This window comes from Aspergillus mulundensis, assembly GCF_003369625.1.
Source record: "Aspergillus mulundensis strain DSM 5745 chromosome Unknown scaffold_5, whole genome shotgun sequence".
NCBI classification, from domain to species: domain Eukaryota; kingdom Fungi; phylum Ascomycota; class Eurotiomycetes; order Eurotiales; family Aspergillaceae; genus Aspergillus; species Aspergillus mulundensis.
In genome coordinates this window covers 2,584,369-2,605,195 of record NW_020797893.1, presented here as the reverse complement: position 1 = coordinate 2,605,195, position 20,827 = coordinate 2,584,369, and the positions used below count along the sequence as shown (strand labels likewise).

Genomic DNA, 20,827 nt, shown 5'->3' with positions numbered 1-20,827 from the left:
AGTAGGCCAGCTGAGTAGCTAATAGCCATTCTGTGAGTCCCCCTATTCGGGCTTTGGAAGCAGGGAAACATCCAAGGACTGTGGAGTTTGTCTCTTGGTAAAAACTTGCTTCGGGATTTCTTGATGGACACTCAAAGGAGTCGGTGTCAGGTCAGTATTTTCTTGGGGCCTTTGGGCTTTATGGCTTGTTTTCGGCCTTGGGATTGGCCTTGGATACTGGCCTTGGATGTTGGCCTATGGGCGTTGGCCTATGCCTTGTGGTTTTTGGCCTTTGACCTTTGGCTTTTGGAGTTGACCTTTGCATATGGGCCTTTTGATTTGGCCCTTTTGATTTGGGCCTTAGGATTTGACCTTTGGATTATGGCCTTTGGATTATGGCCTTGGGATTATGGCCTTGGGATTATGGCCTTGGGATTATGGCCTTGGGTTATGGCCTTGGGTTATGGCCTTGGGTTATGGCCTTGGGTTATGGCCTTGGGTTATGGCCTTTGGAGTTTGGCCTTTTGCTTTTGGAGTTGGCCTTTTGCTTTTGGATCTGAGCCCTAGAATTTGAGCCTCGGGATTAGGGGGCTTTGGTGTTTGGCCTTTTGATTTAAGCCTTTTGATTTGGGCCTTAGGATTTGGGGTTGGATTGTGGCCTTGTGATGTTGGCCTTTGCATATGGGCCTCTTGGTTTTGGCCTTTGGGTTTAGGCAAGGCCTTTTGGAATTAGGCTTGGGATGTTATGTTAGCCTTGGGATTTGGGCCTTACAGTTTTGGTTTTTAGATTGAGGTCTTTCAGAATTGGCCTTTGGAATTGGCCTTTGGATTTAAGCCTTGAGTTTTGGGCCTTTGGATTGTGGCCTTTGGATTTGGCCTTTGGATGATGGTCTTTGGATTTGGGCCTTTGCCATTTGGACGTTGGTTTTTGCCTTCAATTTCTGGATATTGGCCTTTGGCTTTTGGATATAGACCTTTTGATTTGGGCCTTTTGATATTGGCCTTTTGATATTGGCCTTTTGATATTGGCCTTTTGATATTGGCCTTTTAATATTGGCCTTTTGATATTGGCCTTTGGGATTTGGGCCTTTTGGATTTGGGCCTTTGGGATTTGGGCCTTGGGATGTTGGCTTTTTGATTTGGGCCTTGGATTTTGGGCCTTGGATTTTGGCCTTTGGGCTTTTGGTGTTTTGGTATTTTGACCTTTGGGCTTTTTCGGCTTTTGACTTTGCCTTTTTGGCCTTTGGCTTTTTTTGACTTTGCCTTTTGATTTTGCTCTTTAGCTTTGGCTTTTGCCTTTTGGTTTTTGCCTTTTGGCTTTTGCCTTTTGCCTTTTGGCTTTGGCTTTGGCTTTTAGCTTTGGCTGTTAGCTTTTTTTTTTTTTTTTTTTTTTTTTTTTTTAGCTTTAGCCATAAGTAATTTCAGGAAACAATGTCCGATAAGTGACTCAGTCAAAGAGTATGGATGAACGACGTCGTTTGCGCCGCCTCTCCCGCCGTCGCTCGGTGAAGAATTCAAGCGGACGATCAGAAGACTTATGGATCGCGCGGGGAGGGCAACACTTACAGAAGTAACGGATGCTACTCGCGGAGGTCGAGAGGAGGACGTGAGCGTGCTGGCTGGCGGCAGACGAGTCAGATTCAGACGGGGGTGCGAGAGCATGAGCTTCAGCATCAGCATCAGCAGAAGTGCAGGAAGTGGGGAGAGTCAATGTCATCCAGCCAACATCCTCAGACGGAATGACGGCGTCGTCTTGGTGCACTTCGCTTGCTTCGCTTGCTTCGTCTTCGCTTTCCCGCCGTCTGTCTGCGTCGAACTGCGCCTTTAGTTCCAGGTACAGCAGGTACACGCCTCTCTCGCTCCGGGTATACTTTACCTCGTCTTCGTCTTCCTCGTGCTCGGAGGTGGCGGGCTCGCGAGCGGGCTTGAGGATGCCCTTTTTGGGGAAGATGGCAGGGGGTGAGACTACAGCCATGGTTCTGTAGTCTGTGAGGTTAGTATGGAGTAGTGTAGTGTTGTTTCTGTGGTGTTGCTGGTGGATCCTCGGTTTGGAGTGGAGGATGGAGAGGAGAAGAAAAAAGGAGAGGCGAGGAGGGGAAAGGGAGCCTTAAATAGACTGAGCTTGGTCAGCCGGGACTGCAGTCCTTGTCTTCTACCTTTTTCTAGAGACTGTCTGTGATGCGTGTGGCGGTCGTGGTCGGATATGCATTCCAGCCCTAACTCAAACCTCCAGCAGGCTTTTTCGACCATCGTCCGGAAGTTGTCGGGGAGGTTCTAGCCTACAGTCCATCGGAATAAGGGAGCGGTCCATATCTCCATGCTTCACATGTCTTTTTCAACGGATATCATCACCGGAGTCTCTCATGGTGACTCTTCTGCTGCTCTAGCCACTCGTACTCCGGTTTACTGCTCTACTACACCTGAATCAGTTCAGTCCTGTACACCTCTGGCGCCAACCTATGTAGCGGTAAAGGCTATCTTGTGTTTAATGCTAATTCTTGATATTCATCTGTGACTTCCTGGTAATAGTCAGACCCCTAGCTTAAGAGACGCTATCTTGACCCTGAGCACTATAAGCCAGGAATGTCCGTCCAGGCCATCGACAGAACCACGGTTCAACCTCCAAGACGAGGGCTCGGAATCCATGCCTAGAATGTGCTTTCCGGAAATGTCCAAAGCGAGAATGCAGCTGTCACAAGCCGTTCAAAGAGGGCCTCGTGCATCTGCGTTCCGGGATTGCTAGTGACTCATTGTCCTTTTCCTCATGAGATCCGTTGGTGGGATTTGAAGGCTGTTGCATCATTGGTGCACGGCCAGGCCATACATTCCATCTCAGGCCCCAATGGTGTTGGACCCTGATGAAGCTTCGGCGATGGGGACTGCTGAAGTTCGTGTTCTGGCCTCAAATAGAAACAGTCACAGGAAATCAAAGGATGTCAGCCAACCCGTCGTCCGTCGCCATATCACTAATTTTGTTCCCGGCCACTGGCAACATGACACTGTGCTCCGGCGCCTGCGCCACTTGCAAAGGCGTATATTCCCGATCTAAATACCGAAATGTGCTCCCGGACTTGGAGAAGTGCACTTTCTGTACGCGGCGGGTAGGGGTAAGGCCTCCATCTCGCACTCCGCCAGCCTGCTGAACAGCCTTGCCCCTGGTCTTATCCGCCAAGAGTCGCCGATTTTTTATCCAGTCACTCCGTCTATACTTCACTTCGTCCTCCTCCTGACTAGCGTCGGACATTATAACATCGCCCTCCATGTCGACGTTCACCGACGGCCGGGCGGCTCTCAGTATCGACTTCTGCTTCCTGCGATTCGCGAGGTCGGGCGTCCTGGAGAGGGAGACAGCCATGCCCTGGTTAACCATTCCGAGATTGGAGGAGGGCAGAGTACGGAAATCCCCGCAATCTGGCAAAGTGACAGCGCGTGAATGGTCAACTGTGGTGAGACTTAGCGATTTGAATGCCTGGCTAATCTCCCCGCCTATGGAAGTGTCTGCCCTGCGATAAAACCGGCTGCTTGCGGATGTTGAGCCCTGGTTAGATTCCCTTTTGACCGGCTCGACCTGGCTGAGATTACCGGGCTGGCAAGAAGTGCGAGTCATTTTGACGCGAGCCATGTGAGGATTTAGTAGGAAGTGTGAAAGAGAGCTTCAAGCAAGTCCCGACGCCTGAAGAGTCAAAATCCACCTCAGTTCCCGAAGCTGGAGTAGAAGGAGAACGAGAGTAGTGAGGTAGCAAGAAACGACACGAACAAGCCAAAAGCCCATACCGTATAACACAAAATGATCAAGCAAACGAAAGCAAGAAAGAAGGCGGAAGGCAACAAGGAAAGACTCAACAAGGAAAGACTCCAGACTGACCCATTATCCTCAGTATCAAAGGTGCAGATAGCGGTAGCGTGTCCGTCTAGGCCCATGCGAAGAAGAAAACAAGATCCAAACCTCTGTTTCATCTCGGTAGCTTCTCGAGATCCTGTGCTTGTGTCCAGCTATCGAAGCCCGGTGGCAAGCATATGTGGAAATATAGAACCGCTCCAATGCGGCGAGAGTGCGCTCACCCCCTGCGGTCTTGGTTGGCGTTAGAAGCCTCCGGTACGTGAATAAGTGAAAGAAGGCGAGCGGGGGTCCAGGTAACCGTCGAGAGACTCCTCTGTAGCCAGCGGACCATTGTCACTGAGTAGAAGGGAATTCCATCGCATTATAGCGGGAAAATCGAAGACGAAATGGCAGAACAACTTCTTCACCGTTGTGTGTGAGTTCTAGGTCTTCCGGCGGATCTTGTACATTCAGAAAAGTAGACGCGATCCTCTTTCGTACGTAATCCGGGTATCTGATTGTCAGATTATGCGCACTAGACTGGGTGATGGAAGCGTTGCGGATGGAAATGCACGCACTCAGTGGTTGGGAAATCTTCAGGAAATCGATCGAACTGGTAGTTAGACTTCGTCTCTTAAATAGGATGGCCTAGTGAATTGGCTGTCGAATCCATTACCACGCGAACTTGCGCTAACCGTGGATGATAAGACGCGATTCCTTGCCATCGCTAGGCCTCTTGAGGCTGCATCGTTTCGAGATGTCGGGCAGGCTGCGCGAGCAAGTCATGGTGTGAAGAGGGCCCGGGAAGGCATGGGGCCGGGCTTGGACGAACGGTGGTGCCGTCGTCGCCTTACTAATGCACCATTAGAAGGGAAGATCGATTGTATACGGAGCTTTCAGTGACTGGAAAGGCTGCATAGGGCGGCCATGCTTTCTGAGACACTTACAGCGATGAGAAAATCCAGAGAAAATCCAAGGGCAAGGGGGCGGCGCGGAAAGCTTGGCAGATGATTGGGAGATGAAAATATAGATAGGTAAAATACAGGGGTTCGAATTTGAGATGGTAGTGTACATCAGGCAAATGATACTATACATGGAGTTAGATGCTTTAGTGCCATCTGCTATAGCAGTGCAGATCAGCAGTCCTTGGTTTGGGGAAGGCCGTTTAGATGATTCTGCGTTCCACATCGACGAAGAACCGACTGATGATTTCAGGACCAGAGTCTTGGTGTCCAGGATCTCATTTAATTTGGATAGCGGGTATGGTGTAAGTAGACGTAGCTGACGTTTACTGCTCAGCTGACCCAGAGGGTAGAGAGTGAGGCGCCCACGAGAGCTCACCGTTAGGCTTCTCTTCCTGCACAGACTGAGACTTCGGCTCAAGCCCCTTCTCCTTCATCACTCTAAGAGCAACAGGAGAAAGAGCACCAGGCTCGGTCGTCAGCCGTTTTGCCTCCTCAAGCCGCCTAAGAGTCTCCGTACGCCCCAGGATGAAAAGCGACTCTGCAACGCTCGGTCCGTGAGCACCGCCCAATAAGGCCCAGCGCATGTAATGGTACAGTTCCCTCTGGAAGGCCTTCTTCGCCTTGCTTCCTTCAGAGGCGTTGTGTTCCTTGGAACCCCTGAGAATTGCGCCGGCGCAGTCGTAGGAGGCGAAAAAATTGGCTTTAATATTGTTTAGAGTCCAATGTGATTCAGGAAGGAGGGTCACCGCTGCGGCGGCCGTGTGGAGCGAGGATAATGGGATCTCCCACTTTGTGCCTTCGGTTTGGAAGCTAAATGGCGGGCGGGAGATGGTTGTTGTGAAGAAGGCAAAGTTGCGAGCGACGAATTCAGGTGCGTTGGTGTAGTTTTTGGCGTCTCCTTTGACGAGCGGGGTGACCATTTGTATGAGACGGCGGTTTTGGAGGATCTGTGATAACTCTTCTGGTGACGCCGTTGACCTGACAGCTTTGGCAACGGCGGATGTTATCTCGTTGAGTTGCTCCAAGCCCTTGTCGCTATAGCGCTGGGCGTGTGCGGATTGGAGGAACCAAAGCTTCGAGAAAGCGACGATGGTGTTGCCACGGGTGAATTTCATGTTGAACTAACAACTTAGCCTATGACTGCGTGGGTAGGTTGTGGTGGCCTTACTATCTTCTGAAGCTCCTCCAGGCTAAATATATCTTTCTTCTCATTGTGGGACCACCCCAGCAGCACGGCAAAGTTTAACAGAGGCTCCGCAAGTATACCCTGGTCTCTGAAATGTGAAATATCGATATCGGCGTTGCGCTTGCTAAGCTTTTGCCCAGACTGGTTTACCAACAAGGGTACGTGTGCGAATACTGGCTGCTGCCAGCCAAATGCTGTGTATAGTAGGGCATGCAAATGAGTAGACGACATCCATTCCTGAGTGCGTCAGTACGTTTCGAATAAGTCCTGAGTCACAACTTACCGTGCCTCGGATGACGTGGGTGATTTCCATGAGATGGTCATCCACAACGTTCGCCAGATGATATGTAGGGAAGCCGTCGGATTTGATCAGGATCGGGTCCTCGTAGACACGGTCGATAAGATCCAATTGTGGAGGCGGAGCCTTTTGTTTTGGTCTGCCGTATACGGCTTCCTTGAAAAGTACGAACTGGTCGAGGCGTTCATTGACCTTCAGTCGGACGACATGCGACTCTCCCCGAGCTGCCCGTTCTTCCGATTGCTCATGCGCCAAACCTTCACATTTCCTATCATACCCTGGAGGAAGGCCCGCCTCGCTGCGATGTTTCGCCAGTGCTTCGAGACGGTGCGCGGGACAGAAGCACCGGTATGCGAGGCCGCGTTCTATCAGCTCTTCAGCATGCTTGCGGTAGATATGCGTTCGTTCAGACTGCATGATTAGCCACGGCTTTGGTGAGGAAAAAAGCGCCGGACGCACACACCTGTCGATATGGACCGAAATTGCCTCCAACAAGAGGACCTTCCAACCCCATCAGCATCCCTACCGCTAGAACTAACTGTGGCATTTCGTACCTTCATCCCATTGTAACCCAGCCCACCTGAGATCATAGTAGAGTCTTTGCTCTGCGTCGGGAATCGTCCGTTTCTAGTGTATCCGATCGGTCAGCGTCCGTTTGGCAGAGGTATCGCAGGGCCCGTCGCACCTGATCCGTATCTTCGATTCGGAGAATGAACTGGCCCTTCGTGCGCTTGGCCAGCAGGTAGTTGAACAACGCTGTACGGAGCGATCCTAAATGGAGATACCCCGTCGGCGACGGCGCAAATCGCGTCCGCACTGGGCTCAATGGAACTTTGTTTTCGTGTTTGATGGGGATGGTGACATTGTGCGAGTGACGACATTGCATGCAGACCCAGGACCGGCGGGCCAGAAGCCCAGAGCGTAGGCTTCTCATGTTGAAGAAATGCGCAGGGAAAGCAGGATTGTAGCTGGCGATTGCGGCGGATGGTCGTAGGAGAGAGACAAATGTGGAGGCGGCGAGCAGAAGCAAAAAAGATAAGGCGGAATTTTCGGGCTCAGCGCCAGCAACACTTCCTCCATCAACAACTCTCCAACATCATATACCTTTTTATTCTATTCTTTTGTCTCTTCTATATTCGCGTATAGATACCCCGTCACTGTTTAGTTGGAACTTCCTCAACGCCCTTAGTACGCTCCAGCTTCCAGCTCGAACCGCAGCCTGCTAACTGATTGTCGCAGTGTCCTCCGCACAGGTTGACCTCTACGGTAACTATCCTTCACTTGCGCTTCCTATACACTGTGGCTAACGAGCCGTGCGCTAGAGGTCCTTCAAGTCTCCCGCGAGGCATCCCAAGATGAGATCCGAAAAGCCTACCGCAAAGTACAACCCCGAATCCGGCTCAACCGAACCAACTAACACAAGTCTAGGCCGCCTTACAAAACCACCCCGACAAATTCCCCGAAGAAGAGCGAGAAGCCGCGTCTGTCCGGTTCCAGGATGTTCAACAAGCCTACGAGATCCTCAGCGACGATGATAAGCGACACCTCTACGATACACACGGCATGGGCGCCTTCAACGGCTCTGGCGAGCCGGGGATGAACGGCGGCCCCGACCTCGATGATATCCTTGCGCAGATGTTCGGCATGGGAGGTATGGGCGGTATGGGTGGTATGCCCGGGATGGGCGGCATGCCGAGGCCACGACAGAGTCCGGACGAGGAGCAAAAGTACGAAGTGAGCTTGGAGGAACTATACAAGGGCAAGACGGTGAAGTTCGCGAGCACGAAGAACGTCATTTGCGGCCTGTGCAAGGGCAAGGGCGGCAAGGAGCGCGCGACGGCGAAGAAGTGTTCTACGTGTGATGGGCAGGGTACGCTTCTTCCACTACACCCACTAGGAGTATGCGGCTGATGGTCTATAGGCTACAAGGAGGTGCTCACCCGCATGGGTCAGTTCCTGTCCAAATCCACCCAGCAGTGCACAACCTGCAACGGCGACGGCCAGTTCTTCGCAACCAAGGACAAGTGCAAGAAGTGCAAGGGCAAGAAGACCACCGAGGAGAAGAAGATTCTGGAGATCTACATTCCCCGCGGAGCAAAGTACGTCCCTCCACCCACATACCAGGACCAGCTCTAACAAACCCAGGAACGGCGACCGAATCGTCCTAGAGGGCGAAGCCGACCAAGTCCCCGGCCAAGAACCCGGCGACATCGTCTTCCAGCTCGAAGAAGAGGAACACCCCGTCTTCACGCGCGCCGGCGCAGACCTCAAGGCCACCATCGACATCACCCTCGCCGAATCCCTCACGGGCTTCTCCCGCGTTGTCCTCAAACACCTCGACGGCCGCGGCATCGAACTCTCACACCCTAAACCCGGCCACCCCCAGATCCTCTCCCCCGGCCAAGTCCTCAAAGTCCCCGGCGAGGGAATGCCGATCAAGCGCTCCGACTCCCGCGGCGACCTGTACCTGATCGTGAACATCAAGTTCCCCGACGAGACCTGGAAGCCGACGCCCGCTGTTCTGGAACGACTCAGGGAGATGCTCCCCAAGCCGGCTCCCGCTATCCAGGCGGAGACCATCGACGAGGTCGAGTACGACCCCAAGGCCGATGTAGAGGACTTCGGGTCGAAGGATCCCTCTGGTGGTGATGCGTGGGAGGATGACGAGGAGGAGGGCGAGGGGGCGCAGTGCACGACTCAGTAATCCGACGTCCTGTCATGCTTTTGGCATTGTGGACTGCTTGCTTGTTATTTGATACCATCTCTCTCTGCGCCAGAGGAAATTCATGACACGATAGATTAGATGCACCACTCTCATCTCCGGCATTGTGGCGTTGGGGTTGTTGTTCGGGTCCGCTGCGTTGGGTTTATGATATGCTACGATTATGGATATAGGGCTTTTGTCCCGCCATTCTCACCACTCTCGTTATTCCCTTCCTAAAACTGGTCATTGTAACCCGGTGACCATCACAAGACAATCTCATTGTGCGGGGGTTCTCCACCTCCCCGGCCCCGTCCTCCTTCCCCGGATATCGTATCGACTTTGGCCCTTCCGACCTCAAGCTCCAACAACAGAGTCAGACTGAGACTCCGCTACGCATGCACGCGTCCAAATAATTGATACCCCGCGGCAATCATAAACAACGCGCCCCCAGAAGTCCTAATAAACTAGACAGCGGAAACGAGCTCTCCCCCTCGGATTCGCCATCGGAAGCGTCGTATGCGTACCGGTAAGCGTATGCAAATGCAACGATCCTATCCCAAACCGCCAGTTTTCGGAAGTGTACTTCGCATCTAGGACATAACCAGCTAGATAGCAAACCTTACGTCCTGACTATTCACCTGCGATGTCTCGAATGAGGCAAAGAGCGCCCAAATTCGCGATTCACACGGAGATCCCCCCGCATATCGCGCATCCCCGCAAGACATGGCCGACCCCGCTCCCTGCACCCAGCGTCACAGGTAGAGGAGTTGGAGACTGTGCAGGACGTTGGCGAATAGGCGGTGCGTATTGCTAAGCGTTGACCCTGTCGATAGTGCAGATTATATCGGAAACGGGACGGGTGCAGCTCGGAAGGGTGAGATGCTAGTTGGAGCCTGGGCGTGAGATGTCGGACCGATGAGCTGCTCACCTGGAGGAGTCTGCAGGTTTAGGTAGTGCTAGCTAGCTACAGCCTATATAAGTCTGTCTCTCCTGGTAGTGAGCGATGCTCTGAGATCAATGTTATCTATCTCCTGTCCACACTGAACAACGACCCGACCATGCCCGCCATTCTATCCACCCTTCAATCTACGGCCCTCCCCCTTCCTCTCCTTCTCCTCTTCACCTTCCTAGCCCTTCGCCTCCTCTGGCGCAGATTCGGCTCAGGCCTATCCGGCATTCCCGGCCCAGCTCTGGCAAAATGCACACGGCTCTGGAAGCTGCATAGCGTCTGGAAGGGCGATCACCATCTGACGGAAATAAACCTGCACAGACGCCATGGGCCGCTCGTGCGTATCGGGCCACGACATGTCTCCGTTGCGGATCCAAAGGCCATTCCTGTGATTTATGGGTTGAATAAGGGATTTACCAAGGTACGTACTTACGTGCATGGCTGTTTCTCCATCGGCCAATGGGACTGGTACTGATATCAATCCAAAGACGGGCTTCTACCCGATCCAATGCATATCCTGGAACAAAAAGCCGCAGATGAACCTCTTCTCAACCAGAGACGAGCAGTTCCACCGGGACCAGAAGCGGCCCGTCGCAAACGCATACAGCATGACGTCTCTGCTGGAGCTCGAGGGCGCCGTCGACAGCTGCACAGAGCTCTTTCTCTCTCGGCTCCGCGACTTCGCCGACAAGAAGCGCCCCGTCGATCTGGGGACCTGGCTGCAATACTACGCCTTCGACGTCGTCGGCGAATTCAGCTTCGCGAAGAAACTAGGTTTCCTGCAGGAAGGCCGCGACGTCGACGACATGATGGCGGGCATACAAGGGATCCTGGCGTACGCCAGTCTCATCGGGCAGATTCCCGAGGCGCACAAGGTTTTACTCGGGAACCCGCTGTTCCCGATCCTGATGCCGAGCATGGAGAGCTGGAACCAGGTGTTGCAGTTTACGCTGAAGCAGGTGAATTCGCGGACGAGTTTGTCGCGGGATGGGGAGCTTGATAAGGGGGATCTCGAGAAGGGGAAGGACATGCTGAGTCGGTGGATGGCGATCCACGTTTCTGATCCGGAGAAGATGAGCACGCGCGATGTGATTGTGCATCTGTCGACGAATGTCTTTGCGGGCTCGGACACGACGGCCATTGCGCTGCGGGCGATTGTATATTTCCTGCTGAAGAACCCGGAGAAGATGGACAAGGTCGTTGCGGAGATTGATGCCGCGGATGGCGCGGGACGGCTGAGCAGCCCGATCTCGTACAAGGAATCGATGGCGCATCTGCCCTACCTCGCGGCCGTGGTCAAGGAAGCGATGAGACTTCACCCGTCCGTGGGGTTGATACTGGAGCGACATGTCCCGGAGGGTGGAATCACGATTTGCGACAGGCATATCCCGGCCGGGACGACAGTTGGCATCAACGCGTGGGCGCTGCACCATGATGCCGAGGTGTATCCAGATCCTGGGGCGTTCATTCCAGAGCGGTGGGTGGAGAGTACGCCGGCAAAGCTGAAGGAGATGGAGCAGAGCTTCTTTGCGTTTGGGGCGGGGTCAAGGACGTGCGTGGGGAAGAATATCTCGCTCATTGAGATGCATAAGATCATCCCGCAGTTGCTGAGGGATTTTACCTTTCGATTGCATAAACCAGGTCAGGAGTGGACGACGAAGAATGCTTGGTTTGTGCAGCAGGAAGGGCTGGTTTGTGCTCTTGCGAGGAGGAGATGATGTACCGGGGCAATTGGTAGTATAGCAGTCAATGTCATGCGAATTCGCAGTCCTATAGCTTGAGCGGCAGTCTCCAATCGTAGAAGCAGCCATGGTATGGGCAGCTTTCTTTTGAGTCGTTATGAGCAGATCTCGTCGGTACGTGCCGGGCCTGCTGCCTATCTCGTTCAATCTCCCCTTGCAAGATGCATTCGTGGCGTTACCCCCATCTCCGTAGGTGGGTAGGACGGGAACACCACAAGATCGGGTGTTAGCAAATGACGCGGAGATCAAACGCCAGGGTCAGATCGAAGGATTCGAACAGCCGGTCATGATTGGGCCAAGCCCTGCTTCTACACGAACACGTTGGATATGGCAAAAGCCCCATGTTGCTTTTCCTGCGCCCTGCGCCATTTACATGCAAGTACGTAGTACACAACAGTAAGACCTTGGAGACTCGCTAGCCTTGCGCTTGATATTCGAGTCATGATTCTGATGGGCAGCCAATGGCCACTCCCGGTCAGCGTTGCTTTTGCGGCTGAGGTTGGAACGGACAATGACCCGATAGACGGTGTACTAGGAGTTCGAATCAACATCATCCGAGTAACAAGACACACATTGCATCGGTGATCTGGATCAATGACAAGTCCCGCGGAATTGCTATGACGTCTCTGGCCTTTAACAGAGTGGATGCTGGCAACAGAGCGAAACCCCCACGCTCTTCTCCAGAGTCGGAGTCGCGTGGGGTACCTGTTCCGCAACTGGGGTCTGGGTCGGAACCTCAGTCACCAAGGCCATCCCTGCCCCAATCCGAGCCGAGAAATGAGGTCGAAAATTGAAGAATATGAGGTTCGGTAAATGAAGTCCGAGCAGCCAGTCATCTCCCGACTATTTAAATCGTCCCTCTCGCAGTGCTGTCGAGTCAGGAGGCAACAAAGCAGCACTTCTCGGCTGTCTGCATCGGACATTCGCCGGTCTTGCAAGGTTCGGCTGCAACCCCACTACAGACGTTTAGCCGGGCACGCGATCTTATAAGGTACGCCGGCTCGCCTACCAGGATTGCGAGATATGTAAACCAAGCAGTCCTAAGAATATAGACCACTCGATTATGCCTTGCGAGTCGAAATGCGAGGGCTGCGCCTGCGGCAGCCAAAGCCAAGGCGTGGTCAACATCGAAGACCTCGACAAGGAGCTAGATGCCCTCCGGAAGCGAACGCTGGAGCTGGAGAAAGTCCGCGCATCAGCCAAGAAGGCCTCATCGCTAACCGGTGCACTCGGTGCCGGCCGGAAGCTGCGGTCGACCAATTGGTTCAACTCGGGCGATGCGGGGATGACCGCGCTTTATATCGAGCGGTATCTGAACTATGGCGTTACGAGGGAGGAGCTTATGGCTGGGAAGCCGATTATCGGGATTGCGCAGACGGGCTCGGATATCTCGCCGTGCAATCGGTACCACATGGAGCTCGCGAAGCGAGTACGAGAAGGCATCAGGACTGCAGGCGGTATCGCCTTTGAGTTTCCTACGCACCCAATTCAGGAGACGTCAAGACGGCCGACTGCGTGTATTGACCGGAATTTGTCATATCTTGGACTTGTGGAGATTCTCCACGGATATCCTATAGATGGTGTGGTGCTTTTGACCGGGTGCGACAAGACAACACCAGCATGTCTGATGGCCGCTGCCACCATGGTGAGCACAGCATAGATTGCTATGTTTTATGAGTACTGACGATTGAAGAACATTCCCGCCATTTGCATGAACGTGGGGCCCATGATTAACGGCTACCTAAAGGACCAGCTAGCAGGCTCTGGCATGGTGGTCTGGACGGGAAGAGAGATGCACGCCGCGGGCGAACTGAATGACGAGGGATTAGTGGATCTGATTTCCCGGGGGTACGTCCAAATTGGCTTCTTCAGGCGCAGTCACTGACGTACGAAGAGCACCATCAGCAGGACACTGCAACACCATGGGGACGGCATCCACAATGAATGCACTCGCAGAAGCCCTAGGAATGGCTTTGCCAGGTTCGGCCGCCATCCCCGCTCCTTATCGCGAACGAGCCCAATGCGCGTATAAAACCGGTTTACAGATCGTGGAAATGGTGCATTCAGACCGGAAACCAAGTGATATTATGACGCGCGAGGCTTTCGAAAATGTTATTGCTGTCAATACTGCTATCGGCGGCAGCACAAACGCCCCTATCCACATCAACGCCATTGCAAAGCACATGGGTGTCGATATTTCGCTTGATGACTGGGACCAACTGGGCTTCAACATTCCACTTCTGCTGAATATGCAGCCAGCGGGAGAATATCTGGGCGAGGAATACTATAGGGCCGGTGGGCTTCCAGCTATCATGGCAGAGCTTCTAGATGCCGGGAAGTTACACTCGGACATTCTTACTTGCAACGGACATACCGTAGCTGAGAACGTGAAAGGTCAACACAGCTGGGACCGCCGGGTCATCAAACCATACAACGAACCCCTCATGAAGGACGCAGGATTCGTGCATCTCCAAGGAAGTCTGTTCGAATCCGCCATCATGAAGACGTGCGTCATATCAGAGCAGTTCCGGCAGAGTTTCTTGGAGAATCCAGACGACCCTAATGCCTTTGAAGGGGCGGTTGTCGTGTTCGACGGACCAGAAGACTACCACAGCCGATTGGAGGATGCTCCTATTGACGACAAGAGTATTTTGATAATGCGCGGGGCTGGTCCATTAGGTTATCCTGGCGCGGCCGAAGTTGTCAACATGCACCCCCCTGGACACCTGCTGCGACAGGGAGTCAAGTCGCTACCATGCATAGGAGACGGTCGACAATCGGGAACTTCCGGGTCACCGTCCATCCTTAACGCAAGCCCTGAAGCAGCCGCTGGCGGCAACCTTGCACTGCTTCGTGACGGAGATAGGCTCCGCGTTGACCTCAACAAGCGACGAGTGGATATCCTTGTTTCGGAGGAGGAACTAGACAAGAGACGAGCAGCCTTGGAGGCTTCAGGAGGTTACAGTATCCCAGAGAGCCAGACGCCGTGGCAAGAGCTCTTTAGAAAGGAGACTAGCCAGTTGAACGAAGGTATGGTGTTGCGGGAGGCGGTAAAGTACCAGCGGCTGGCACAGCGCGATGAGTCTCTTCGCCATAACCATTGAGTACCCTATGGAGTACAGATTATGTGCAGGGTGGTTCATGCAAGGGTTGCCCATCGCATGGTTGTTATCGAGATTAGGCACCCATCAAAAGAAATCCAAGTTCTCGGCCATTCTTGTGTAGCGCCACTCTATCTCCTGACTTCAGCCAGGAGATTATCAGGGAAATCTTTCATGGCGGTCGTCAGTACTCCGTCCGATGGTTCGAGCTCATAAGCGAATGCAATCCGTATGGCAGGGAGCAGGATTGCGAATCGAAGATCCCGGGTGTGGTCTTCGCTCGCTTGCTACGTATCAGTAATCGTAGTCTCGGAGATGCAAGCCAGCGCTTACCAGTCGAGGACTCGAGGCAGCGTAGATAATAAACCGGCCTGGGCACGACTAGCGGTCACAGCCGGTAGTGGTGGACAGCGGCATGAGAATGGAAGAGCCGGGCTGGAACCGCTGGATGCATGGCCATTCCTGCAGGAAGAAGGGGCGCCAAGGGGCCAAGTATTCTTCTTTCAACGAGCTGCGTTTGTCTGATCCCAGCTGCCTGGAACGAGACGCCTGGCTTGGCCAGCCAATTGATCGGCGTCGACAGGCACATGGCAAGCTCTGGCAGATAACGCAGGCCGACTCTTTCAGTTGCGATCAACAGTGGCGTAAAGAAACTTCTCCTGGCAAGCACTCTCTATCATCCTCGACGATTATTGACGACTCTTTTACCCGGACGTACGGAGGAGCCTATAGAAAGCGGACCCCTAACTATTAGTGTGGGATTGGACATTAGACTGCGTACTCTGTGGCTGTGTATTCTGTGGCTTACCAGACAGATGTACTCCGTATTCACGACACTTCAAGCTGTCCATGGTCCAAGTGCCGAAGGTGACTCGATACTTCCGGGCATGTAGTTCCGCTGAGTAGAGGCTGATAGATACTCCGTCCTCGTAGGGATCCGGAGTATGATTGCGAGTTAGGCACCAGCACAGCTAGCTCAGATTCGAATCATTTGATGCAAGAGGGAGTGGGTCTGTAGAGAAAAGCAGAGCTTCCAAGGTTGTGGTGGAGGGACTTCCCGTCGGAAATCGCGTCCCGCCGTAGCTGAGACCTTAGTCTTACAAATTTTCACTCTCCACCAAGCCACAACTGACCTCACCATCAGTCAACTCAGAGTCATTTTCGAACTCAGACCGCTCCTCTGCTAGTTTTTAAGGCTGCCTGCCCTCTTCCTTTCCTTTCGTTCCTTCTTCTTGACAAACAATCAGCATGCGCTTTCACCAATCAACTGCCCAGACTCTATCATGCGCCCCTGACGAGCCGTAAGAATAGCTGCATCCCTGTGCACCGTGCAGTTGCGATCACCGCTACTCCTGCAGCCCATTCTTCCTCGTCGTTCTATTCCTAGCCTCGTGTGACAGACCGAGTTCGAGGCTTCGAAGTTCGAGTACCGACACCGAGCCTCCTTTCTCACATTCCTCCGCCGATATCACTCCGTCTTCTCGGCCCGGTCTCGATCTCTGCCCTATATCATCCCCTGCGTCTCACCACGACCTGCAAGTCTCACACAGATTCCTCGCTTGAGCACCTGGCATATTCGCCTCCCAATTCTTGATCAATACAACCCTGGGAGTACCAAGAGCATTGCAGCGACGGTACTGAACCCATCAAACATCTCTTGTTGTCTCGTGATATCAAGGCCTTCATTCCATATCCTTCAAGATGGACATCCACATATAACCCTGTTGGACGTGTCCTTGTTATCTTCAATTCTTTACATCCCGAAAAGTGAGCGTTTAGTTCTTGTTACGCACCTACGATACCCACCATTTCTCTTTTACGACTGAAAGCTACCGGTAGCTTCTCATAATCAACTCCAATCGCCATGGCGCCCAACCTGTTTCTCTGCCTGCGCACTATCTTCTGTCCTACCTACTGGTTCCAGCGTGGACACCGCATCCAAGGCTCAATCGCCCGCGAAGAGCACTGGGACTCTCCCGTCCCGGGCATCTACAAGTACATCCCCAGTCAAGGATGGCATCTCGTCTGCCGCGACAGCAGCGACTACGATGAGAAAGTCCCCGCCCCTGTTGTCTACTGCCGGATCCTACACCGGTACATTTTTGAGGACGAATTCGACGAACGATGCCGCTGGGATACTGTGATTCTGGATGATGGCCAAACCGAAAAGTTTCTCTTCTTCCAGCTCGACGACGGATTCACCTATGTTGCCGGATGGGACTCGAAGGGGAAGTTCATCCCCGGTCCGTACCAGCGCTGGTACCGTGACCCGGTCACCAAGTCTATGCAAAAAGCCCTCTTCCCTCCGAGCTCGAACGTTTCCCGAGTGAGCATCATCCCGGACAAGCTCAACTAATGCAATGATGCAACATTTCACCCAACTCAAGACAAGTCGAATTTTTAGCTGGACTTCAAATGGGCTGAACGACTACAATAGATTCATGTTTTACGGTTATGTCTGCTTTCTGTTCTCGGATTTTTCTATAATTTGGTTCGCGATGTTATCTTTTGATGTTTGCTTATTCTATTATGGTGTTCGGTCCGGGATAGAAAAGCGATAGAAAGGGTTCCTTGTCAGCGTTGCTATCGTTCTTTTTCGATACCTACTACTCTTCTTCCAACTTCTTCTCATCTATTCTTTCTTACCTTCTCGTTTGCTCCTCTTTTTATCTTACTTTCTTAATAAGATAATCCGGATATCTTCCTTCTTACAGAACGTCAAGTCAAGAACCATGGATGAAGTTCATATGGATTCATAGATAACCGCTCCTAGACCAGCTCAGAGCGCAATAGCTTCCCATGCAATTATATACCTCTATATCTTCCCCAGTTTCCAAAAATCAAATCTTACTCGTCTCATTGACAAGCAATCTCCCCAACGCCTCCCTAATCCCTCTCTCCATCCCGCCCTTCGCCGGCCTCATAACACCCCTCTCACACCAAACATGCGTATACCCCCCAACAACCTTGACCTCCTCCTCACCCTGCTTAAAAACACCCACCTCATACGTAACGCTCGTCGAACCCAGCTTATTCACCCGCAGCCCTAATTCCAGGATATCCGGGTACGAGACGGAGGCGAAGTAGTCGCAGTAGGAGTTGACCATGATCGCGACCTGGCCGGAGGGGTTTATGTCGTTCTTTGGAGGTGTGGGGGAGCCGTAGCTGAAGGGGTCCATTCCGCAGTGAGAGATCAGGTAGGCGTTTATGATGGAGTCGAAGAGTTGCGCGTAGATTGTGTTGTTGAGGTGCGCGTACATGTCGTTGTCGTGCCTGTATTTCGAGCAGTTTAGTTAGCTGGTTTTGATGAGTAGGAGGGAAGTGGTGCGAGTACCATCGTGTGCGGTAGGTCTGGTGGAAGATGTAGTCGGAGCGGGTGCGGCGGCGCTTGAGGGGGGTTTCGTTGGGCATTGTGGGTTTGGTTCTGGGTTTGATGCTCTATTGAATCGAGTATATGTGCGATTGTCGCTTATTACTATTGAGACTACCGGCAGGTCGAAGGAAAATATGCAGATTGCGTTCAGGTGAGGTGATATCGAAATGTTGAAGGCTGAGAGCTCACTTCCGCGGGGAGACGAGCCGAGGTCCAGATGATGCCGTCATTGTTGATAGTGCACTCAATCTCAATTCATGCATGCAAAATTATCCTGTTCATATTGCCTCAAATTAAATATGTCTATACAGATCGTTTGAGGTAGTGTCTGCTGTCTAACTTGTCTAACTGTGCAATGAGATATATATATACGTGGTTCGAGTTGTTTCCACCTTAATGTCTGAGGCAAGGCCCGATCTAGTATATGTTCCGACACTTTAACTCTCAGAAGCACGAATCCATCAACAATCGTATAGTACCCGCCGCTCAGAAGACCGTTGCCCAATCTGATTGAGAACATTCATGCCATCTGCAAAATGAACCCAACAGGAGTCGGTGTCGGTTTCGGCGTGGAGATAGAATGGACTCCGGACATAATGAGCTGTGCCTGCCTCTTCCGGTAGCCACCGTGCTTTCCTGACTGAACTCTTAAAAGTCCTTCTCTCATCCATCGCGAACGGTTCTCTTTTCCTTCATCATCTTCCGCTTCCAATCCAGGGGCATGTCTTCAGGAATGTTTATCTAATTATCAAGTATGCTGCATGTTTAAGAAGTATACATTCCTCACCCGCTCATTTATATTGCCATCGTCGACGCCCAACTATTTACCATTACTCCGTACTACCTCTTTTGAACCCACGCCACCATGAGTCCATCATCATGCTGGCTCAGTCTTGCCGGCCTAGCCCTCCTGGCTACCGGCAGCAATGCACTACTCCCTAGCCGTGCTGATATCGAGACCACCTTGCAGAGTCGGCTTTCCGAGGGCGCAGAAATCTACTTCCCTGACGAAGAGGTCTTTGAGCTAGCGACGGAGAGATGGTCGTACTATCACCCACCAAACTTCACTGTTGTTGTCGAGGTTGCTGAGGAAGAAGATGTGGCTATGGCTGTAAGTTTCTCACGATACACGGTTGAAACATAGCTGACAAGATAGATCAAATACGCCAATGCGAATGAAATTCCCTTCCTTGCGGTCAACGGTGGCCACGGCGCGATCTCATCCTTGTCGAGGCTTCATCAAGGTATGGAGATTTGGATGCACAAACTTAATTCGTTTGAGATCGCAGAAGATGGTCAGACGGTCACGCTTGGAGGTGGCATCAAGTCGTCGGAATTGATCCCAGCTCTCTTCAAGTATGGAAAACACACTGGTAAGCCGGCCTCGCATGAGTCAGGACCAGGCTAATGTTCGCAGTTCATGGCGTTTGCGAGTGCGTTAGCTATCTCGGACCAGTCCTAGGTGGTGGCCACGGTACGATGCAAGGCAAGTACGGCATGGGTGCCGACCAAATCGTATCCTTGCGACTTGCCACGGCAGAAGGTGAGATCATCACCGTCTCAGAAGATGAAGGAGACGAGGATCTGTGGTGGGCCATGCGAGGCGCAGGCCACAACTTTGGAATCGTAACCTCGGTCACTTCGAAGATTTACGACGTTCCAGAGGGAGGCAAGTGGGCATACGAGCAGCTCATGTTCACCGGTGACCAGTCCGAGGAACTGTTTGAGATCTTCAACGAGCTCGCTGATATCCAGCCGCCCGAATTCTTCGTTTGGACATACCTCGTCCGCATTCCAGACATGGATCCTGAGAATGTACGTCTTCCTCTCATTCTTGATGAACCCGGCTAACATCCCAGCCTATTTACCTTGCCAACTTCATGCGCGAAGGTCTTGACGAAATCGAGCCCGAACTCATTGACCCCTTCCGCGAGCTCTCGCAGGTTCCTGCACTTGCCAAAACCGTCGGCCTCTATACCGACATTCCAAGGTGGATCAACACGGCCGTAGGCTCGAGAGGCTGCGCAGCTGAGGCCAACAAGGTGCGTTTCCCAATCAGTTTCCCGCGCTACGATCCCCGTGCGCAGAGGGAGTTATTCGACGTCTTCGCAAACGGTACCGCAGAGGGTTCGCCTTTCAACACTTCTATGGTCCTTCTTGAGCAGTACTCAGCGCAGGGCGTCGAGTCAAAGCCTGAGAACGCAACTGCGTACCCTCATCGGTTCGACGACTTGCTGGTCTCTCCTGTCATTGCCTACCTATCTGACGGCGACGAGGAAGAGGAGGACGCCTTGGAGTTTGGTGATGTGCTGCGAGACATCCTTTTGGAAGCCACCGATAACCCTACCGAATTGCACGCATATGTCAACTATGCTTCTGGAGAGGAGGGAGTCCGGGCGTGGTATGGGTATGAGCCGTGGAGACTTGAGAAGCTCCAAGAGGTGAAGAGACGCTACGATCCCGAGGAGAGATTCTCCTTCTATGGACCGATTCCCCTGACAGAAGAACTCACTGAGTAGAGGTCACTCTTCTATCGCTATGTATTATTAGCCCTATCCTTAATTGTTGGCGAGAGAAACTGTGGACGTACGTGGTCTTGGTAGATAAGAGGGCGAAAATAATAAATTTCCTGTGGCGTCAGGAACATGATCCGCGAAACAATTTGTTCCCCTCTTCTATCCATAATTTCTAGCAAGCAACGCACAACCCC

General features: G+C 52.6%; 9 protein-coding genes across 9 annotated transcripts; 5 read left to right on the top strand and 4 right to left on the bottom strand.

Annotated features, from left to right (window-relative positions):
- Positions 1–809: 809 nt before the first annotated feature.
- Positions 810–1,954, bottom strand: DSM5745_06135 (uncharacterized protein; the record flags this gene model as incomplete). Its single annotated transcript, XM_026748151.1, has 2 exons — positions 810–1,336; positions 1,546–1,954. The coding sequence occupies 2 exons, from the start codon at positions 1,952–1,954 to the stop codon at positions 810–812; spliced, it is 936 nt and encodes a 311-aa protein (XP_026603983.1).
- A 951-nt stretch (positions 1,955–2,905) lies between these two features.
- Positions 2,906–3,586, bottom strand: DSM5745_06134 (uncharacterized protein; the record flags this gene model as incomplete). The annotated part of the gene is made up of 1 exon (XM_026748150.1): positions 2,906–3,586. The coding sequence occupies one exon, from the start codon at positions 3,584–3,586 to the stop codon at positions 2,906–2,908; it is 681 nt and encodes a 226-aa protein (XP_026603982.1).
- A 1,501-nt stretch (positions 3,587–5,087) lies between these two features.
- Positions 5,088–6,762, bottom strand: DSM5745_06133 (glutamate--tRNA ligase MSE1; the record flags this gene model as incomplete). Its single annotated transcript, XM_026748149.1, has 4 exons — positions 5,088–5,885; positions 5,933–6,187; positions 6,234–6,659; positions 6,712–6,762. The coding sequence occupies 4 exons, from the start codon at positions 6,760–6,762 to the stop codon at positions 5,088–5,090; spliced, it is 1,530 nt and encodes a 509-aa protein (XP_026603981.1).
- An 841-nt stretch (positions 6,763–7,603) lies between these two features.
- DSM5745_06132 (putative DnaJ domain protein (Mas5)) lies at positions 7,604–8,952 on the top strand (the record flags this gene model as incomplete). Its single annotated transcript, XM_026748148.1, has 4 exons — positions 7,604–7,670; positions 7,714–8,118; positions 8,170–8,347; positions 8,394–8,952. 4 exons carry the CDS (start codon positions 7,604–7,606, stop codon positions 8,950–8,952), a joined length of 1,209 nt encoding a protein of 402 aa, XP_026603980.1.
- A 1,058-nt stretch (positions 8,953–10,010) lies between these two features.
- DSM5745_06131 (cytochrome P450) lies at positions 10,011–11,619 on the top strand (the record flags this gene model as incomplete). Its single annotated transcript, XM_026748147.1, has 2 exons — positions 10,011–10,322; positions 10,390–11,619. The coding sequence occupies 2 exons, from the start codon at positions 10,011–10,013 to the stop codon at positions 11,617–11,619; spliced, it is 1,542 nt and encodes a 513-aa protein (XP_026603979.1).
- A 1,087-nt stretch (positions 11,620–12,706) lies between these two features.
- On the top strand, positions 12,707–14,747 carry DSM5745_06130 (IlvD/Edd family dehydratase; the record flags this gene model as incomplete). Its single annotated transcript, XM_026748146.1, has 3 exons — positions 12,707–13,288; positions 13,337–13,491; positions 13,538–14,747. 3 exons carry the CDS (start codon positions 12,707–12,709, stop codon positions 14,745–14,747), a joined length of 1,947 nt encoding a protein of 648 aa, XP_026603978.1.
- A 1,861-nt stretch (positions 14,748–16,608) lies between these two features.
- DSM5745_06129 (uncharacterized protein) lies at positions 16,609–17,100 on the top strand (the record flags this gene model as incomplete). Its single annotated transcript, XM_026748145.1, has 1 exon — positions 16,609–17,100. The coding sequence occupies one exon, from the start codon at positions 16,609–16,611 to the stop codon at positions 17,098–17,100; it is 492 nt and encodes a 163-aa protein (XP_026603977.1).
- A 484-nt stretch (positions 17,101–17,584) lies between these two features.
- Positions 17,585–18,155, bottom strand: DSM5745_06128 (acyl-CoA thioesterase; the record flags this gene model as incomplete). Its single annotated transcript, XM_026748144.1, has 2 exons — positions 17,585–18,017; positions 18,079–18,155. 2 exons carry the CDS (start codon positions 18,153–18,155, stop codon positions 17,585–17,587), a joined length of 510 nt encoding a protein of 169 aa, XP_026603976.1.
- An 827-nt stretch (positions 18,156–18,982) lies between these two features.
- DSM5745_06127 (putative FAD-dependent oxygenase) lies at positions 18,983–20,636 on the top strand (the record flags this gene model as incomplete). Its single annotated transcript, XM_026748143.1, has 4 exons — positions 18,983–19,228; positions 19,274–19,490; positions 19,535–19,932; positions 19,977–20,636. 4 exons carry the CDS (start codon positions 18,983–18,985, stop codon positions 20,634–20,636), a joined length of 1,521 nt encoding a protein of 506 aa, XP_026603975.1.
- Between the last annotated feature and the right edge of the window lie 191 nt (positions 20,637–20,827).